This window comes from Gymnoscopelus braueri (assembly GCF_963280865.1).
Source record: "Gymnoscopelus braueri genome assembly, chromosome: 14".
Taxonomy (NCBI): domain Eukaryota; kingdom Metazoa; phylum Chordata; class Actinopteri; order Myctophiformes; family Myctophidae; genus Gymnoscopelus; species Gymnoscopelus braueri.
Window position 1 is genome coordinate 36866294 of NC_137619.1, and position 22705 is coordinate 36888998.

The 22705-nt window shown below is 42.7% G+C and overlaps 1 protein-coding gene across 1 annotated transcript in view; it reads left to right on the top strand.

Annotated features, from left to right (window-relative positions):
- The window catches only part of cdh23 (cadherin-related 23), a 317500-nt gene that overhangs the window by 120198 nt on the left and 174597 nt on the right, over positions 1 to 22705 (top strand). The window contains exons 7-9 of the mRNA XM_080448675.1: positions 2517 to 2711; positions 3327 to 3455; positions 12201 to 12279. Of these exons, the coding sequence (XP_080304801.1) occupies positions 2517 to 2711; positions 3327 to 3455; positions 12201 to 12279 (403 nt within the window). The remainder of the gene's footprint in view (positions 1 to 2516; positions 2712 to 3326; positions 3456 to 12200; positions 12280 to 22705) is intronic.

A 22705-nucleotide genomic window follows, 5' to 3' on the forward strand; every position in this document is an offset into this window, starting at 1 on the left:
ATTTTATTAACTTGCAAATATGCCAAAAACTAGATTCGGTCGCCTACCCCAAATATGGATGTCCTCATGGCCCTAGACTGGCTTCCAAGTGCTGATTCTGAGTGCCCGGGATTCAAACCCAGGTCTCCCGCGTGGAATGCCGACATCTTCACTCTTTGACTGCCACGAAATAACACATCGTTTGCCTCGCCGTTGCCAGTGATTTTCGAGTGTTTTTACTAACCTTTGAAAAATCATGGAATATTTTCCGAGCCTCATTACACGCATGGGGGTCTCGTAGAAAAATATGTAATAAGGTAATCCGTTGCATAGTTGTGCCCAGTTGAATGTGGCTTGTTATATGCCAAAAAAAAACTACAGAAACGGAGATAAAGCCATTTTTCCACCTCAAATAAACAGGAAGTAAACAAGCTGTTTTTTAAAAAAAATCACGTCATGTCCGGGTCTATCCTTTTTCTGACAGGCGAGGCATCATTCATAGGTAGCGAAAACAGCGCCATCTGGTGGAAAACCACTGAAAACACAAATGTCGTCAAACTCGTCAGTGGCAGGCTGCGCCTTAGCAGAATCTGACGAGAAATCCCGTCGGTGGCAGGCAAAGAGTTAACCGCTCGCCTAAAGGTGAATTCCCCCTTGTCCGGGGGGGATATCAGGCTTTTGGTCATCAGGCGGTTGCTCACCGAGTTCCACACTGGCTCCACACTGGCGCCCAAGTACTCTGGCCCAGTACAAACAATAGCCTGGAGGGACGACGGATCTGAGATGACTGTCTGTGTGTACCACATGCACATACTGTACATGTGGTACTGTACGTGTGCCAGTACGTATAGGATCATGAATGGGGGGATTAGAGTGTCCGCCCGCCCGTCTGCGTACGGTTCTGTCACTGTCAAAGTTCAAGAGTCTATCCAGCCTGTGGATATAAAACTGTCCCTGAGCCTGTTTAGATCATGACCTGATGCTCCGGTTATACCGTTTGCCAGATGGCAGCAGAGGGAGAGCTCTGCGGTCCCACTGCTGGGGTGGAAGATCTCTCTTCATAGGGCTCCCCTGGGTGTAAGAGGTTCTGCATGGCTGGCAGCTGAAGTCCTGCCGAAGTGCTGTGCTGTTTTAACCTGCTCCCTGTAGAGCCTTAACCCGCTCAAACCGGGAACCGCATCCGTGTGTAAACCACTTATAAACCGTTATTTTATACTCTGGGCTATTCAAAAATAGCAGATCTACAAGCTCGTAGCGCGGCGGCACCGAGTGCCGCGCTACGAGCTTGTAGGTCTGCAATTTTTGAAAAATCGTCAGCATTTGTGCAATTTTTTAAATATAGTATATGTGTAAAGGAAACATTTTTAACTCAAATCTTTGCTTCTGGGGGGTCAAAACAAAATATTTTGAGATGGAACAAAATATTTTGAGATGTTGGTCCACGGTCAAATATATATAATTTTGGGTGGTCCTTGACATGAAAAAAAGTTTGAGAACCACTGATGTTATAGAAAAGGAAAAAAAAACCTGTTAGGATTTAGAAGACATTTGTAGAATCCCACGGAAGCAAAGATTAAAAATGTTCGCTTTAAACATGTATATACTCAAAGATTTGCACAAATTTTCCCGTTTTTTTTTAAATATAATTGCAGATCTACAAGCTCATAGTGCGGCATGCTATGAGCTTGTATATCTGCTATTTTTTGAATAGCCCAAAGTATAAAATAATGGTTATAGCAAAAAAAAAAAAAATGACACAGTGTATATATATGCGTTCCCGGATTGAATGGTTTAAGGGCAAGAGTGGAGCATCCGTTCCAGACAGTGATGCAGCCTGTCAGGATACTCTCCATGCCCAGATAGAGTGATTACATCTGATGGTCCTGTATGTAGTGTTTCTGTTGTTCAATTACTGCTTTAGTCTGAACTATACTATAAAGGTCAAGGGATCAGTCCCTTCTGAAGCACATCAGATTGTTTTACACACGTCTCTGTTCCCTTTTTACTGGAGGACAACATTGTTATAACTGCCTATAAACCCTTAAAGGAGTAGTTTACCCCCAAAAAAATACTTATTTTCTAATCAATTACACACCCCATGAAGTCTTGAATTCATGGAGATTTGATTTTAGTTTTTGCCGCATTCCTGAGCCAATGATTTGATGACCTGGTCATCGGTCAATAGGAGACTCATTAGAAGACTCTTTGAGTCTCTCTGGTCATCAAATTATTGGCTTGGGACAAAACAAAAACAAATATCCATGAAAATGTGTAATAAGTCATTAAGTCATCCGCCACATATGGTGGAGACGCTGTTACTTTTACCCATAGAGTACTGAGTGACATGCTTATTGTATCATGAAGACGTATGCCATGATTTTGTGAATGTAATCTTACTGAACCTTAAATATTTGTGTCCTTGTATGCTCTCCTTTGTGTGGACATAAATAAATGGTTAAAATGTGTGTGTGTGTGTGTGTGTGTGTGTGTGTGTGTGTGTGTGTGTGTGTTTGTGTGTGTGTGTGTGTGTGTTTCAGGACACGGCGGTGGGTACGTCTGTGTTCCAGGTGAACGCCACAGACCCAGACCAGGGCACCGGCGGCAGCGTCCTCTTCTCCTTTCAACCCCTGTCCTCCTTCTTCACCATCGACGGGGCCAGGGGCACCGTCACTGTCACCAAGTCACTGGACTTTGAGACCACCTCCGCTTACCAGCTCACTGTCAATGCCACGGTCTGCGCACACACACACACACACACACACACACACACACACACACACACACACACACACACACACACACACACACACAGTGGTGTAAAAAGTAAAACATTAAATTACAATACTGCAATGTAGAAATACTCTGTTACAAGTAAAAGTCCAGAATTAAACATTGAGTAAAAGTACAAAAGTATTGGTTTCAAAATGTACTTAAAGTACAAAAAGTTAAAGTACTCATTATGCAGAATGTCCCATTTCACAAGCTTTCAAATGTACAAAGTGTGTATAACACTTTTGAAAATAGTCGATCTACAAGCTCACAATGCGTCGCGTGAGCTTGTAGATCGGCTATTTTCAAATGGCCAAAATGTACATAGGGCCATTGTGGGTAATGTTTTGTAATAATCAAAATCTACAAAGTAACGTAACTAAAGTTTTCAAATAATTGTAGTGGAGTACACACACACACACACACACACACACACACACACACACACACACACACACACACACACACTGATAATGACGAGTGCTAACATCAAGACCAATACAGTCCTGGATCAGCTTAATGAATGTTTAGCAGTGATAATAATAATAACACACGTGTTTATAATGTGTTTACGTCAGGATCAGGACAAGGTGAGACCTCTCTCCCGACTGGCCAACTTGGCCATCACCATCACTGATGTCCAGGACATGGATCCCATCTTCACCAACCTGCCCTACAGCACCAACATAGTGGAGAACGCACCACCGGTCAGTTCACTCTCTCACTCATTCACACACAGACACACACAGACACAGACACACACACACACACACACACACACACACACACACACACACACACACACACACACACACACACACACACACACACACACACACACACACACACACACACTCATTCACTAACTCATACACACACACACACACACACACACACACACACACACACACACACACACACACACACACACACACACACACACACACACACACACACACACACACACACTTTCTCTCTCTCTCTCTCTTTTCCCCTTCCTGCCCCACAGCATCTACTTTATAGAAATATAGCCTTTGGCTAAATTGGGATTTGTAAGGAGGGAGAGCTTTTTGCTATTTTACATTTTTAAAAACCTATACTCATGATCAGATGTTCTGCTGTTGAACGCCAATAACATCATTTGACATTACATCAGTAACCTTTTCAACTTCTGTCAGCGGTATTGACGATACAGTATCATTAACTTTTGGTTCATAGCGTCAGATCGGGAGCCTATATGATCGTCTAGCCTCGTCTAGGCGACTGTTGTGCAATTCTTTGAGACAAGGTTGTGTAATGTGTTATTCTTCCTGTTCTAGAGGTATTTGTGTCATTTAATCAATTCCACAAAACAGTAGATTTTTTGTTCTAGGACCTCCTATCAGAGTGGTCTACTACAACTGTTTTTATTTCATATACATTTTGGCATCAGCATAATAATACGCTGACAGGCCAGTCAGATGTTTTGGGGGTCAATGTGGTCTTTTTATCAGTTATGTTGAGAGTTATGTTGACCAGAGCAGAGAGACAAAGAATGAGACAATAACCAGCCATGGTCGCTCTCATTGTAACATTACTATACAGGAGAAACATTGTGCAGAATGTCGCCCTGAAAGTGTGTGTCTTTCACACCAAAAGCATGAGAGTTGGCTATATACCCAGCAGAAGCATCATGACAGAACAAGTCTTTGTTGGTAGAACGCACTCCCCCAAGTCCGCGCCGATGCGCTCGCCGAGTTTCAAGTCGGTCAGTCCCATATGACCATATATGGGCATAGCTGTCGGATCTGCGGTTCCTTCAACCGGATCTCCATATATGCCTATATATGGGTGTATCGGTCAGATCAACGGTTTTGGACAACCGCCTATCCGACCAACTCAACGGCGGTCATATAAATGTCCCTCGGATCGCCGGTGACGTTCGCACCGCGCTTGAAGCCGGTGGGTCGGACGATTCTCGAGATACGTGAACGACGAACGGACAGACATACCGAGATTTTGCGTATTTATTGTAAGATATAAAATATGTTCAATAGATTATATTTTGTTAAATTTGTATATAAAATGTGTTAAATGTAATATATTTGATTCATAAATATATGATTTCATTATTATTTAGTAATTATCTGATCTGCAAATATTACTACTATACATTTGGGCACCTCCTATTGAGAATAAAAATATCTAACATATATATATTGTAGCCATTCCTCCATCTGGCTCCACTGTGATTTGTCAAGTCACACTTAACCTGGAGTGTTGTCTTAAAGTGTATTTTTATTTGCGGCAAGGGACCAGGGGGTGGTTTGTTCAACACACTATCTTCACTACAGTCTTGGAGCGCTGGCTGCTGAGTGGCACCATGGGGGCATTTAGGACCTGGAATGCTTTTATCAAGGGCACCGTAGCAACAGTTGTCGATGTTTCTCGTTTATTCTGCTCTGTCCATTTCTACAACCGTCAGACCCCTTTCTTGCCTCTCCTCTCCTCTCCTCCCTGAGTCATTCTTCACTTCTTCATCTCATCGCTCATCTTGCCGCTCTTCCATCTCTACGTTTGCAGTTTTCTTTTGTTATTCTGGGGGTGGGGTGTTTGGACTAAGGGCGATGGAAACACAGTTAAAGTGAAGGTATGAGTTATTGCTATCGGAGGATGGCTCGTCTCCCAACGTATGTCCTGCAGGTCCCAGCACGGCCCCTCTACAACGCTCAGGCTCTCTGTCCTCAGGCTCTCTGTCCCTCTGAGGCCCTGTTCTTTCCCCCCTGTTCTTTTTTTTTGTTCTGCGTCCCAAACGCAGCCTCAGGTCCCTACACCGGCGTCAGGACAATTAAATTACTGGGGGAGATTTACAGTCCCATTGCTGGGGGGTAAGGCCTACAGCAAAGGTCACTGAGGCCAGGATTTATCATCTTGTGTGTGTGTGTGTGTGTGTGTGTGTGTGTGTGTGTGTGTGTGTGTGTGTGTGTGTGTGTGTGTGTGTGTGTGTGTGTGTGTGTGTGTGTGTGTGTGTGTGTGTGTGTGTGTGTGTGTGTGTGTGTGTGTGGAGACTGCAAGACAGTACAACAACCGAATTACAATATAAAACCAGATTATAATGAGGATAATTGACTGTAATGAATACAAAATAAATACAAATAAACAAATAAGAAAAACTAAATATGATTGATTGATTGATTGAAATTTTTATTAGGCAAAAGAATGTAAAACAACACAGTTACATTTATAATGCTTTTGTCTAAAAGGTCCGGCCAAAAAAGTCCTTGCGGACTTGTTTCCGTTGGGGTCCTTGAGTTGATGATGAAATAATAATATTATGTGCTTGCGTGTGCACAGTAAAATACATGTACATTTAAGGCTCAGAATTTTGCTGTGTTTGTGTGTGAAACCTTAGGCCTACTTTATACTTTGGTTGCGTGCCCGTGTGTGTCCTGCGTCAAAAATAGCAGATCTACCAAGCTCACAACACGATTTGCGATTCATTGTGAACTTGTACATCGGTTGTTTTCGGCTTGCAATATGGGCGTGTAGAAAAGTATGAATGAAGTATCAAGGGACGGATGTCTGAACAGGCTTATTTTCCTATCGCTAGCATGCAGCATTTCTATACTGAGCTTTTTTCCTGTCAGGCAGTATATGTACTACAACATGTTAATAGACACTCCGTACCCCCAGGTGGGTCATGTCACGTCTTCTTCACACACAGCGGCAATAAGGCATCCTCACTTCTATTCGCTCATGTCATTCACTCCATTCATCCTTTCTTTTCATTCTCCCCCTCCTTCACCCCCCCGCTCGCTCCCCCATTTCCCAACCGTACGCTCACCTCGCATCTCCTCTTCCTTCCATTTCTTTCCCTTACCTCTGCTAGTCCTTCCCACACCCGCCTTCTCTTTCATCCTCTCTTCCGATCATCCTTTCCTCTCCTCTCCTCTCCTCCTCTCCTCTCCTCTCCTCTCCTCTCCTCTCCTCTCCTCTCCTCTCCTCGCTCCGTTGTGTCGTAGTAAAATGTCAAGTGCTACATTTGCATGCATATTAACGGGGCATGACGGAGTCGACGCCTGGTGTCCCCCTCACTCCCGATTCATCAACTGTCACCAGGAAGGTCACAGCAGGGGGGGGGTGGGGTGGTGGGAGTAACATACAGTAGAGCGGGAGATGTGGGAGATGGAAAGAGTTGTACAGGTATATGGTAAGATTCTGTTCTGTGCCAGTACAGATCCGGATCTGTACTGGGCCGCATCATAGATAGACAAGATAACAACAACGCTGGTCGATACGGCAATATTCCATATTGATCAATATCAAATATCTATATGTAGCAGAGTGGCTCACAGCCTCAGCGTGATGAGCTAAAAAGTCTAATATCTCCCCTGTATTACTGTAAGGAATTGCCTTTAGTCTAGCCGTTAAGATGTTGGATTTCCACGCAGGAGACCACGGTTCGAATTCCGGGCGTAACATATATAATAACAACATTTATAATTTGATATATTTGTGTCTGGGTAGTTCATTTGGTAGAGAGTAGAGAGCTCTCCTTTTGACCACAAGGTTCTTGGTTCAATCCCGCGCACCGCCAACTCAACGTATGAGTACCACGACTTGGGTAACTAAGATGTGTGGTAAGTACTGGGAGCTGATGGTAGGTGTTGTGCTCCATCTAAGCAATCCATCTGCCAGGGGTCTAGTACATTATAAATCGTATAGACGCCCTTGTTGCTTGGCTGATACTGACAATAAGCCACTCTGACCACTCACCACTTACTTATTCATTTAATATTGCTGCCAGTTTGAAGAGTATCCTGATAATGACTGAAGCCTGAAGAAACCAGAGGGTAGTGAAATTATAGAATATAGTTTATTAACATAAATAACATAATGTAAACATTAACTGTGCAAACTTGGCATGGTTTAGAATACATTTTGTGATGAAATAATATATTTAATAAGATCTAAATATAAACCTTTAACTTCACAACGTTAGAAGTGGAGTGGTGAGGGAGAGAGAATCAGGGACCTTGCAGGAGATTTTTTTTTACAGTCAACCAAAAAACTAAATGTATTTGCAGCTTTCCACAGCACTCTGTGTAAAGATGAGAAGTATTCTTATGCCTTGGAGTTCGTGCCCGGTGTCCAGCACTTTAATCAATTCCAGCAATTTAATCCGTCTTTCTTCACTTTGCTCAGGGGCATCATGTCTTCACTATAAAGTAAATAACTGTGCTTGTTATATCTTTGCTCCTTTTCGATTGCTTTCCGTATGGGGCAATGGCTGCAAAAGATGACGTGATAAATTGTTGTTTTGGCCCGCTGTGCCCCGCTGGCGCACGCTGGACAAAACTTTTGGCAGGATGACGTTAACTTGGGATAGTATATTTTAAGGTCATGGAAAAGATTTGTTGCATTTTCTTTCTTGGTTTACACTGACTGAAGGCATAATCTGTGCTCAGTGTGCTGTATCACGTTTGAGATATCCTTCCCAGGACCTACTGTATACAGGACCACAATGGAAACAAGCCCTTACGGCTTTTTGTGTAATATCCTTTTAGCACCATTGTATAATCGTACCACTGTACTATTTGCAAACTGTTAATTAAGTATTCAATCAATAGAATAAAATAAAACACTTCTCTATAATGGACATTGTGTAACCTTTTTGACAACAATTTCCACAACAATTCCATGTCCCTCTGTTCCATTCTTTGACGTGTAAGCCAAAAAATACAGTCTGATTCGCACGTTTATTTCTGATTTGTGATAGGCTGTTAGATCTATCCATATCAAGTATTAATTGCCAAAGTTTATCATTGATATCGACGTCAATTTTATCGCAATCCCCTGTTGAGATCGATTTAGATCGCCCAGCTCTAGCCTACAAAGTAAAATCCAGAGTGTTAACTTTGAGTGTAAAGATTGACACACACACACACGCACACACACACACACACACACACACACACACACACACACACACACACACACACACACACACACACACACACACACACACACACACACACATACATACAGATTAGTACTGCTGTATCAGTGTGTGGTATTTTAACAGGCTGTCATTTCCATTAGGTGGTGTTTGGTGGTGATAAGCCCTGGGCTAAAGTGACAGAATGAGTGTCCTCAAGGTCCATGACATTTACACGTGGAGGCATATCGAACACATACTCCTGTCATAGGTCATTTCTCATGTGTTCGAATACACACACACACACACACACACACACACACACACACACACACACACACACACACACACACACACACACACACACAGAATTCCTCCACCTGCGTCCATATCATATCTTGCCCATTATTTTCTGGAACAGGGTGTTTGAAGGCAGTAGCTCATGTTCCATAAGTAGAGCATACTACTATTATATTCAGCATTGCGGTTAGTGGTGTCATGGTATTTCTACTTCTGGTCCAAGCCGGGACATCACAGACTGCTGTTGTCCTCATAGAACTTCTCTGCTCCCTTAGCTGGTGCTGCCTTGGTTAGTATTTGTGATATTGGACTATAATAGAATTTGACTTGACGTGACTATTTGACCTTGATGGTTGTAACTGGGATCCTCTCAGTGTGATGGTGGACCATACAGTATGTGGACCCTATGACCCCTTACGTGCCCAATAACTCAGCATTAGTCCCATGCAGATGAGATGATGAATGAGTCCTCCACTCTGTGATGCATGATCAAGCCTTTCTTCTGCACAATATGCAAAGTCCACCAACCTCGCTTCTCTCATTGTGTTTGCTCTGGAGCTTCCCATAGTAAATTGTCTCTGATAACACAAGAATGCATTAGACCGTGTGCTGTTATCAGACTGAACTCTCCCTTTCGGGGTCTGGGTTCCCATCACCATGCTCTATCCACTGGGCGAGGACCAGCATTGACGGAAGTACGGGATTCTTAATGACTGGATTCTCCATTGTTAGGCTTTGAGGGCTGTGGGGTGCAACTCCTTTCAGCCATACTCCGGCTATTTTAGGCCATTTTAGCCTGTGGTGTTCAAGTTGCTGACCACACTGCAAAACAGCAAGCTCACTGCTGACAGTAGCGTGCAGAAAAGATGTGGAAATTGGAGGTGGAAAAAGTGATGTAGCCGTTTAACAACAAAATAACGTTGACCTGCTGTCGTTAGGCCACAATCACAAGAAGAAGAAGGAACAGATTACATATGATGGAGGGTCTTATACTAAGATTACAAGTGACTTTGTTGGTATAAGTACTCGACCTGTGCATGAGCAAGATGGAAGCATCCAGTGCTATAAGCACCGTCTCTGGCGGTCAGAGAGAGGGAGAGGGAGAGGGAGAGGGATGGGTGAAGATGGAGGTTTCCAAGCATTGGGGGGCTAAACTGTTGTTGCTCCTGCCGGTAAGCAGAGCATCAGATGTCACATCCATGCTGTTTGGACAGACATTTAAACCCTCACTGGGACAATCACAATTTGCCTGTCAAACCAATAAGCTCAAATGGCAGAGAGAGAGAGAGAGAGAGAAAGAGAGACATGATAAATGTACAGTTACAGTTGAAAGGACGAGGGTGTGTGTGTGCGTGCCTGCCTGGGTGGGTGGGTGGGTGCGTGCGTATTTGGGTGGGTGCGTCCATATGCGTGAGTGCGTGCGCGGGGCTGTGTGTTGCTTGATTGAACATATTCCACCCGAGTGGACAGCTGGATAATATTGCTCATTTCACTTCAGCACCACATCTCGTCATTGCCCTATCTCCCCCTGTCCCTCACCTCACCTTCATTCATGTAGCGTCTCTCTCTCTCTCTCTCTCTCTCTCTCTCTCTCTCTCTCTCTCTCTCCCTCTCTCCCTGTTCTGTGTAACTCAGCACTCTTTGTATGGGTCTATCTCTCCGCTCTCTCTCTGCCTCTGTGTGGGTGTGAGTGGTTGTCTATGTGCGTCTTCTGTCTCAGCCAGTGATCAGTGTGATTCACTCCCTCTAAAAGGCCTGTAATTGATTCTGCTGTAATTGGTCAATGACAGGAGATGCTTTGGCAGAAATGGAGCATAAACACAATTCAGACACAATTTGCAGGATCAATGGGAGGCAGATAGGGAAGGGAGGGAGGGAGGGGACCCAGGGAGGACTAAACGGAGAGAGAGAGTGAGAGAGAGAGAGAGAGAGAGAGAGAGTGGAAAATGGGAAGCAAGTAGAGTCTCTTTGCCGTCTCTCTACCGTGTCTGATTGAGGCACAGAGTCCAAGCAAGCTCTGTGGATGAAAGACTTCTCAAATAGCCTTCTTTATTTCTTTCTCTGTCTCACTCCCCCCCCCCCTCTCCCTTTCTCTTTGTCTCTCCGCTCACTGTTTTTTGCCCCACTATAGCATTTGTTTAGTTGCACACTCAGCTAGCCTGAGCTGGAGAAATTTAAAAACAATAAGGAGAAATAAACCACTATTAACGGCTAATGACCCATTCCAGAGCAACAAAAAAAGGGAGAGAACCATTTGGTGGCTCGCCTAGTGCAATGCTGTTTGTTCTTTTGTGACGACTGCCATTTTCCACCTTTTTTAAGTGCAGACATTCTGTGGGATATTGGAAGTTCTTTGGTGATGGAGGTACTCTTAACTTGCCTCGTTTCATCTGGGCTCTGGGGTTAGTGGGGGGTTGTCAGATAGAAGTTTCTAACCAAAACAAAAACAGAGCTTGTCTATATACAGCAGTCTGGGGCGTCTACTCGTGCCCAGACATACAGAAATGTATTTTACAAAGTTGTTGAAGACATTAAAATAGTCTTTTAACCCTTTTAGACCGGGAACGCAATCTGTGTCATTTTACATTTATTTGGCTATTCAAAAATAGCAGCTCTACACCGAGTGCCACGCTATGAGCTTGTAGATCTGCAATTCTTTTTGAAAAATCTTGAACATTTGTGCAAATGTTAATCTTATCTAAATATATGTATATGTTTTAAAGCGAACATTTGTAACTCCGATCTGTGCTTCTGGGGGTCCCTGGAACAACATATTTTGAGATGGGGGGTTCACGGCCAAATACGTATCATTTTGGGGGTCCTTGACATGGAAAAGTTGGAGTACCACTGATATAGAAACATACGTTTAAAAAAAAAAACTATTAGGATTTAGGATTTACATTTGTAGAATAGGTATTCAAAGATTTGCAAACATTTTCACGATTTTAAAAAAATAGCAGATCTACAAGCTCATAGCGCGGCACTCGGTGCCGCGCTATGAGCTTGTATATCTGCTATTTTTGAATAGCCAAAGAAATCTAAAGTGACACAGATGCGTTCCCGGTTCTTAATGGGTTAAAGCTCGAAAAAAAAAATTTAGCAGCAAGATTATCAAATGAGAAAGTCCATCGTTTAGGTTTGTACAGTATGCAGTGTACAAGTATGTTGACATTTAATAACACAGTTAATGTGTGTGTTTCTGTGTGTTCCTGTGTGTTTGTTTGCATGTTTACAGGGATTCGAGGTGCGGAAGATAAGAGCCATTGACCAGGATCTCGGCCGGCCAAGAGGCATCGGCTACACCATCATCTCAGGTCTGTGTCACATAATCAATAAGCACATTGGGGCTAACGTGATCAATAACTACTCATCATAATCCCACAGCAATAACAGACAAGTGTCATCAGGCTCAGCAATCAATGGCTGCTGAGAGACCACTATAGCTATAGAATGTAGAATAGGTCTTGTCTGTAAGCAGCTGTAAATGATTGTGCAGGGCAATTGGGCAGAAGTCAGGTTGTCATTCAGTATTATCATTCACAAATTGGCTTGAATGATAGCGAATAGCTAACAATAGCTAATTATATGTTCTTTAAAAGATGATTTTAACTCTTACCCTGCCAGAGTTTTTTCAGAACAGTCTGTAGCCTCTGCCAGGGTTTTGACCGATTTTGGTACATTTTCGCATAGCCACAAAATATCTTTCTCAAGTATGATTGATCCCCAGAAAATTTCTAATCACAGATGAGATTCAGGTGTGGTTTCACAAATGTCAACGAGGTCAATTTGACCTTGTTGTCATGTGTTTTTTGATATTTGAAAATAGCTCAAAACCAGTAGTTTCAAACCAAAAAACATTGTGAATTGTTTGTCCGTTTCAATTTTAACATTGAAGTGGATGGAGCAGCAAATCTTTGGAAATTGTTATCTCCTTATTCGTTTGGAATATCGAAAAGGTGTCAATACTAAATAATTAGAGAATCTTTTTAGAATTTTTTTTTTTTTTGAAAAAAGTTTTTTTTTTTTTTTTTTTCCAGGACGTTTTTAAACGTCTTTGGCAGGCAACAACTAATTTCTCAAAGACGTTTATAAACGTCTTTGGCAGTTATAGAGTTAAAATGTTCTCCACCAATGCTTTTTTTGTGTATTGTGAAAGATTGCGTCATACAGTTCATAGAAATCTTTCTCTTTCTGCAACTACCACTAAATTAGCTTAAAGCAAACAGACCAATGACTTTACTTTAATTTGGTTTAATTGTGGAATATTAATGGTAGGAGTGATGTAACTGTTTTCAGCTTCAGATATATCGTTTGATCAGCAATTAGTAGAAAATGTTTGTTTATTCAATATCTCTGCCAGCCAAAGGCGGGGGACGGAGATTACGTTTTCACCCCTGTCCGTATACATGTGTGCAGGAGTTGCTTTTTCTTCAAAACACACTTTTTGCTACTAGTCCTATAGATTTTGTCCAGAACTCACACTAGTCGCTACACATGATGCCTGGAGTCATATACTAAACATGTATGATACAATGCGATTTCACTTTGACCCACAGGGGGTGCCGTTTGTTGCAGAAACAAACATACACACAATCTCATATAAATTGCAAAAAAGGTTAACCGTATGTCATAGAAAGTTTCTCCCTGCACCCTCCTGACTTTGCAAAACTGTAGTCGGGTGCAAAACACAGTGCTGCAGAGATTTTTAACAGGCGAGTTCGATGACGTATAAAGTCAGCGAAGAAGATTACCCACTGTTGTGCATGTTGTTTTTTCTTTTATCATAGGCATAATCTTCCCTCTAAAAGTAATTACATCTTTGGGGAACATAGCAATGAATCACAATTAATATTGGAGGAATCCGTCTGAGTTTGTACCGCAAAGACCTCATCGACTGATCAACTTACATGATGAGAATTCATTGATTCTCTGATCACATCAGGTATTAAATGACATAATTTATTTTCAGAAGAAAATGTGTTATCGTTTAATTATGTTTACAACTGCTGGCAGGATTGTTTCTCAAGGGGCTTTAGTCATATTTTTACAACAACATCAGTTAGATTTTGGGTAATAAACAAACAAAATATGAGATTGAAAAACGTTATATTCATTAGACAGCTGGGACTAATGTTGGTCAATGGCGACGACGTCTCTAGCAAGAGAAATAAAGTGAAAAGAAGAAGTCATCACAGGTTCCATGATGTTGATACGCTCTTAGTAGGGAATCCGCGGTCCCCCGCAGCTGAGTTTTTTATTTATTTATTCATAATCTATTATTTACCCAGCAAAGAATTGCTGACTATGTATGCTTTCTTTTTAGCAAGCCCCTGCTTCATATTCAAACAGTTGCCTGCACACATTCACACCTGGAAGCCCCCAAGTCTGCTTCAACTATCGGCCACTGAGCAGCTCCAATGAAGCAGCTGAAGGTTAAGTACTTTGCTCAAGGGCACACCAATGGTAGTTGTTGTGGGAGAATACAGCATTATCCGCACAACACTCTCCCCCAGCCCCCATTTTCCCAGTGGCTTTGAACCGTTAGCTCTCCCTTCAGTAACCTGCCTACAAGTCTGTGTTGTGCTGGATTGCAATGGTATGCTGCAACATTCACTTTGGATGTTAAAAATGTGCCTTTTCATTTTGGCATTCCTCATATTTATCATTCATAGTGACACATTTCCCCAGATGGAAACAACAAGGCCTGGTGCACTTGCAAAAGGTGTAGTGCTTCAGCGAGTTGCTCAGTCTCACACGATGTTGCTGTTGTAAATATCGAACATAGAGTATATTGGAACAGTTACTGGTAAAGAAACAGCCCTCCTGCAGTACTCATCTTTCATCCTCTCTAAAAAAAACGAATGCCTACAGGGATAGAAACACACACTCCGACTTCCGTGAAGCATGTGAAGGCCATGAAAAAATAATGACTTGTGGTCAGAGTTTACAAACTGCTGCAATCCTCCTGAACGGTTGTTTATCTTTGCCGTAACAATCTAGGTTTTTCACCTGGAAGGACGAGTGATCCTTTAGATTTAATCCCGAAGGTTCTTCAGAGCGCTACCTTTAACTCTGAGGACCCATCCATGGTTTTCTTTGGACCTAAACATTTATACACTGAGTGAAATAAACACTCTTTTGTCTACCGATGCTAACCTTTAAACTCCACATGCCCACTGTAGAGGCAGAGACACCCACAAGGCCAGGTGGCTGATAAGGCGTGGCATAGGTTGATATGGGCTGGCAAGGCTGGGAAGCCTTGGTGATGAAGATATTCATTGTTAGGCCATCTGCTGACCTCACCGCTGAGTAAAGGAATTTGACCCTGTGTGTCCATGGAGTATTTATGTGTAAGGGTGTCAGTGCATTTTGTACATGTGTGTGTGTGTGTGGGTGGGTGTGTGCGTCCGTGCATGCATGCGTGCGAGTGAGCGAGCTAGTGTGCATGTGTCTGTTTTCATGATGCATTTGTGACTGTATGTGTGTGTGTATACTTAATCACCGCACACTGAGGACGGAGAGACCTCAGCCCAGCCCAATTAATTTGTTGGGTTCATCATAAACGCCCAATTCCCTCTCTGCCTACACACCTACTCAGTCTTACTTACAGCCATGTTGTGACGCCCTCGTGTCGCGTTGCGTCGCGGCGTGTTATGTTGCATCGTGTTATGTGTTGCTCGCCAAGTTGAAGGCCCAAGCTAAGCTCCAGAGGAGAAAAGCATTAAAAAGACATTAATTAGGTGGTGCGTTGTACTCCCAATCGTTTGGAAATCAAGAGTTATAGCGTTGCACTAAGCCCTTATGGAGATGGAGCCTTTAGGCTCGATAAAATCATTATACAGTAAGTTTGATAGATAATGGAATATGAAGGATGATGCGGTGTCAGGAGATTAAGGTGGGAGGGTGTGTTTTTTGGATGAGGGAGTGTGTGTGTGTGTGTGTGTGTGTGTGTGTGTGTGTGTGTGTGTGTGTGTGTGTGTGTGTGTGTGTGTGTGTGTGTGTGTGTGTGTGTGTGTGTGTGTGTGTGTTTGTTTTATACTTGTGAGGACCAAACGTCCCCACAAGTATAGTAAAATTAGAAATTTGAGAAATAGACTTTGTTAGGACCATTGTCCTGGTCCTCGCGTGAAAAAGGTTTGTTTTATGGTTGATATTTTTTTTTTAGATACCTTTACAATTAGAACAAGATTCCGGTTGAGGTTAGGTTTAGGATTAGACATTTAGAGGTTAGGTTTAGGGGTCAGGGTTGTAGATTTTCCCCTATTTCATACTTAGTTGTGCGGCGATGTCAAAACACCGGAAAATAGCCGATCTACAAGCTCACAACGTGTCGCAGCGCGACACGTTGTGAGCTTGTAGATTGACTATTTTTCGGCTTTAGACTTCATAAAATCGGCTTCCTAAAATGTTGATGTCCTCACAAGTATAGTAATACAAACGTGTGTGTGTGTGTGTGCGCGCGTTTCTGTCTGTGAGCACACGTGTGAACACGCATGCCCGTGGTGAATGGCGGCGTGTGCTCTACCGCGCTCTTGGAGGGCGTGCTTGTTTGCAGACAAGCGTGGTGACTGTAGTATAAAAGCATCCTCCCTCGCCCGCTTCCCCTACTCCTGTCCCCCCGACCGTCCTCAGAGGGCACGACTTACTCCTGCGGGACGCGTCTCATTAGCTCAGTAATTAAGATAAACGAGGTTTTAATTGCGGCTGTGATTTATGCTAATGATCCTGGGACCCCGAGATGAGGATTTCCTCTCTCTCCTCCAATCAGTGGGCTAATCTGGGATTTGATATGTACATGAGATAGTACCGCTGCGAGCGTTCTGCCTCGGGTTTTTGCTGTTGATATTTGTTTGTTTTTGTTGGTTGGAGTTAGCTGGGGTTGGGGTGGGTGGGTGGGTCATGGAGAAACCTGCGTGCCCCACATTTGGAGTTAGTGCCTTGCCTGGACCCAGTGGCTCAGGGGTAGAGTGACCGGTAGAGCGGCCGGATGGAAACCGCAATGTCCCCAGTTCGATCCCGGGGCTCCCCCAGAGTTAGTGTCGTCGAAGTGTCCTTGAGCAAGACGCTGAACCCCTAATTGCTCCCGATGAGCAGGCTATGGTGCCTTGCATGGTTTCCTCCGCCATCGGTGTATCATATGAATGTGTGTGTGAATGGGTGAATGTAATGCACAATCTATGTAAAGCGCTTTGGATAAAAAGCTCTATATAAATGTTAATGCACCATTTACCCAGGGGCAGCCTCAAGCATCTGGGGGCCACTTTCAAGAGCTAATGTGGCACCTCACTCCTGTGGGGGTGGGGGTGGAGGGGGGGGTTACTTAACTCTTTGACTGCCCTATAATAAAACATTGTTTGCTAAAGCTTTTCAACTAGTCACAGAATATTTATCTCCAGTATGATCGATCCCCCGATCGTTGCTAAACACGGGGGGTTTGTCTCTGCTTCCGCGAGAAGAACAAAAATCTTCGCGAGCCCCCGTTCCCTTGTTATATGCCGTTGAATATAGCATGTCTCGTCAAAAATGCTGAGGAAATCCAGGGAGGCGAGATACAGGCGTTTTTCTAATCGAATAACAAGGAAGTGAATGGTGGAAGAGATCTTACGATCACGTGATCTCCTGGATCTGTGTGGCTGAGAATGAAATGTATTAGCGAACAGCGCCATCTAGTGTAAAAACACTGGCAGTCTGCGCCTTAGCAAAATATGACGAGAAATCTCCTCATTGGCAGTCAAAGAGTTAAAAGAGAAAATACATCGATACATCAAGTTGGTTTGCTTTTTCAGACACCAAATGAAAAGCATCATGTGCACTTTAAGCACCATGGACAGCGCAACGTTGAAATAATCCTAACAATTCTCTTAATTCATAATGAATACAAAATAATAATAAACTGAAACGATGATAGTTTTGATTTGGAACGAGGAGAAGCCTTGCCCTTTTTGGCAACTACTAGTCTGCGCCCACTAGTGGTGGTTCTCGGCAGGCAATAGGAAAACCTTGTGGCATCCCAGAAGGTGACCTGTCTCCATACTGTACCTCCCAGCATGCTTTGAGAGACTATTACTTGTCTTGTTATTCATGCACTGATGGCCTGGTATAGCCTGACACTCAGCCTGAATTTTCATTTCGTTTCACTCCATTATTCACCTGAACATATTTTTTTAATGGGCGTGGCTAGCGATTCAGGGGCTGGAGCCAGGCTAGGCCTGGTAGGGTATTTAACCTTAAATAATTGCCTATGTAGATTATTTTAATCATGTGTATTTGCTTTAGTTTGAGAACGTAACAGTTTGATTACTGATTAGTTGACACTGTAGTCTTCATAAATGACCCAAAGACTATGCGATCATTACATTACATTACATTACAGTAATTTAGCAGATGCTTTTATCCAAAGCGACTTACAATAAGTGCATTCAACATAGGTAGGCAAGAAATTTATAATGACCAGAAGTCTTAAGTGCATTCTCTTCTTAAACAAGCAACTAAGAGTATACCTAGCGCTAAGGTAAAAGTGCAATATATCAGCTACCTACTTTCTTAAACAGATGAGACGAATAGGAAAATCATCCTAGTTAAGATGGACCCGGGGAATCTGGGGATACTTTATGTGTTGGTAAATTATATGTAACTAATAGTTGTGTGTATAAGGTTGAACACAATGGTACTATCTGCAGCCCATCTAGACTTCTGAAGTTAAAATATTCCTGATATCTCTATCCCAAAGCGGAGGATACCTCTCAGTTTCCTGTTGCCTGGTATCATTGCTAACTCCACTTTATACAGAAAGAACAGCTCTTTCCAGACGGTGCAAGTTTAACGTGCAGGGTCATCTGGAAATGTATGTGTACCGCATAATGTAGAGGTCCTCAGAATGGCTGTAATGATTTATCTGCACTCTATGAAGTTGACACTGCTATCACAGCCAAGATTAGAAGGGTCAGAACATTATCCAAATAGCCTGGATAATGTGTAAAATTAGAGTAGAAAAGAGTTGGGAACTTCAGTGGCTCTAGATAGCCAACACACCAGATAGTCACCGATACCAATACTTTTGTACTTTTACACTAGTAAAGTACATTTTTAATTCCGGACTTTTACTTGTAACAGAGTACTTCTACATTGCAGTATTGATACTTTTACTTAAGTAAAACATTTAAGTACTTTTTTCACCACTGGTACTACTACCTCACCTCTAATGCCTGATATCTTTGGTTGCGTGCACAAAAAAAAAAAGATCTATAAGCAAAACAAAAAGATCTACAAGCTCACAACGCGCCCGCCATATCGTGATGAATTGTAGATCGTCTATTTTTGGTGCGTGACACCAGCGCAGAACTAAGTACGAATCACATTTAAAGTGTACTTGTTTCCTTCCACTGTAAACTAATAAACACTAGAATGCCCCAAAACGAACCTTAAAAACAAACTCTGAATTGAAGTCAAATCACAGAGAACAGGGTTTTTTCCTGATAAACCCATAAGTAATAGAAGCCAATTTTTTGCAGCTCAGGGATAGTCACTGATAGGAATAGAATCCATGGCAGCGCTCCGGTAATAATTATAGCTATTTTATGTTTTGACCTCCCCTGGTTATACTCTAATATCATCCAGATGCAACCTTAGAACTATGCACCAAATGCACTGTATCTTATCAGACACGCTCACCTGAAGGGAATTCCTGTACAGTTATCAAAGCAGAGATGTAATCCTCCTGATATAAGCCTCATTACATTCCCTGAGCCTATCGTGTTATGCTGTGGGCAATATTATGCCAAGTGATGGTTATTATAGTGGATTTAAATGTGCATAAAACTTCTTGTTTAAGACAGGCAACAGCTTTAGACTCATGCCGGTAATTGCCCCATTAGGAATTACCGAAAGGATAACGGAAGAATTGGCCAGGTGTTCAGGTGTCTCATTTTGCAGCAGCATGTTCAGGGAATCGGATATTTACTGACTCACTTACTTGTTTTGCCGTGTTACTATGGTTCCAGTCACGGTCAATGCCAGTAAATGGCCTTGATACAGAGCTTTTCCTGCTTCCCATGTATGACATAGGAACACCAACCAAATGTCACAGTCAGTAAGTCAGTAACTCTAACACTGCATTACATTACATTATCACTAAGGATTTTACTGTGTACCTTTCATTTCTCTTTAACAGTTTTATTTATTTATTTTGTCAGAAACATACAAATCTGTAACAAGACATGTAAAATAAACATGAAAAATATACATTTATATGTTGTTGAAACAATGATCTTGTTTTGTATAACTCACAAATGTTGGTAGGTCTGAGTAAAATAGTAAAGGAAAAGGAAAGCAAAAGAAAAGGAAGAATGGAGGGAAGGGAAGGAGGGAAAGGGAAACCCTGCTGTCTCTCCTAGTGCTCCATCCACTTAGGTCTCCTCGTTAAGTGGCACCTGTAAACTCTCGTAATAGTCAAGAAAGGGGGTCCAAATCTCCTTGAATTTTTGTGAGTGTGTATTTGATTTTCTCTAGTTTCAAGAAGTCTCTTTAATCCATCTGGTAAAGCTATGTGGAGAGTGTTGCACACACAGGCCACACTGTACACTACACACACATTCATACTTCCAGACAAAAGTCTGTGTGAGGGAGGCTGATAAAAAGATAGAGAGATATATCATCACACAGACAGATAAACATGGATTCCTCTCTAAGAAAGATGTTGAGCCCAATGCAAGAAACGCACCGTTCTGTGTAAACAGCTTGTCTGTCTGAGCTCACAAGTATTGAGAGCTAGAGGATAAAGGTCTGGTCCAAGAGCTTTACACACATAGCATTCTAGGATGAAGCTTTTCTATTATGTTGTAATGACACCGGTAAGAACAAACAGAGAAGTCCACCGTCCATCACAGGGAATGAAAGAATTGGACTTCCCTCGAGTCTTTATATCAGAACATTATTTTTGTTTTTTATTTTTGATCTTATCTCTTTTTGTCACACACAAACACATTCTTTAACTACATTAACCGGCCGGGCATCACTATATATTGGCGACGCGACGCAGCTTGTAGATCTACTATTTTTGCTATTTGTCATACGAAGAAGTATACTAGGGCTTAAGTGTTTTAGCCATTTTCCACCCCTCACCCCCACACACCTCTTTCTCTCCCTTTCTCCTGCCACATGTGAAATTGCTACACATAACTGACTGCATTGGATTTTGATAAGATAAGACTCACTTTGGTAAGAGAAAAGAAAGATAGACCACACTTTAATGTTTCTCAAAGACAGGAAAAGAAAGACCACACATTTCTACAGCAGCAGTGTCCTGTGTCTCTTAATACATAGAAAAATCTGGAGTCTTACTTTAGCTCTGTGAGTGTAACAAAGATAAAGCTTAATTCATGCTTCAGGTGGATTGCAAGACATTTGTGGTGATATGATGCAATTGCGGCCTGTGCAACTGTGCACAAGGGTCCGCAGAGGATCTGAGCACCCCCACAATTTTGTAAACACACAGACAGGGTGCACAGTCTGGAGGCCGGCTTCCTGTAGTAAGCAGACTACAAAAACATTGCAGACAACTGACAGAAGAGGCCAAGTGCGTTATGGTGATGAGTAGGTGCACTCCATTCTTAGAGCCACTCTGACCGCAATAGGGCATAGCAGTGGTGGCCATTTTCTGGTTCCACTTCAAAATAGTCAATGCATTTTCCCCATTGACATTTCCAAAAATATTTAAATCAATTCATTTAACCCTAGAATCAAGCCATCCAGGGTCCTGGTGAATCATGACCATAAAACATATTTTCACAGAATCAAACATTTTATGGTCATGATTCACCAGGACCCTGGATGGCTTGATTCTAGGCTTAAAATAATTGATATAAATATTTTTGGAAATGTCAATGGGAAAAATGCATCGACTATTTTGAAGTGGAACCAGAAAATGGCCGCCGCTGTGACACAAGATGATGTTCGTTGAGACCGCATGCACCGGCCAACTCATCGAGACCGTGCAGACCGCCAGAATCAGGAACCAGGTGTAAAAGTCTAAAGCTCTATTAGCAGCTTCTAGAGGCTGTGCTGTTCCTTACACCAAACCAGACCAAAGTTGTTTGAACTGACCAACATTGCCAGATCGTCAGAGGCCAATGCTCTCAAAAGTGGGGCTAAAAATGTAAATTTAAAATCATGCAAAATTTAACTACTATTGCGATATCTTGTCTGTAAGTGTAAAGTTTGGCGCAGGTGTGGCGCTACAGGAAAGGCTATGGGGCACCAAAGTTAATAGAGTCTAGGCCTAGGGAGCATGAAGGGTGCATAACAAATTCCATGGCAAGGTTTTGAGATACAATATTCTTGGACCAAAATGTTGGTTGGATGGTCTGACATACTGGAGCATCATTAAACCCATTGTTACCATCCCTCAGGATTTTACAGTGTGCATAGCATGTGTAGCCGCAGGCATCCACTGTCCGCTCCGCCCCCTTAGGCCCAAGCTATCCTTGTCTGTCCCCCACAGCAGACAGGCAAGGGACAGACAGCCTCTGTCTAGCGGAGCGAGTCCATATGAGGCGAGCCCAACGGACAGCTTGTCCTCGTCTTACAGCCACCTCAAGCCCACAGGTCAGACAGGTGCTGCCACTGCCACTGCCATTTCCCGCCTGGACAGACTGATAAGTAGAAAAGGCGATTATTTTCATCCCTTCGCTGTCGGGCCTCTCCACACATATCTCTATCCCTCCGTACTGATACACCCCGATG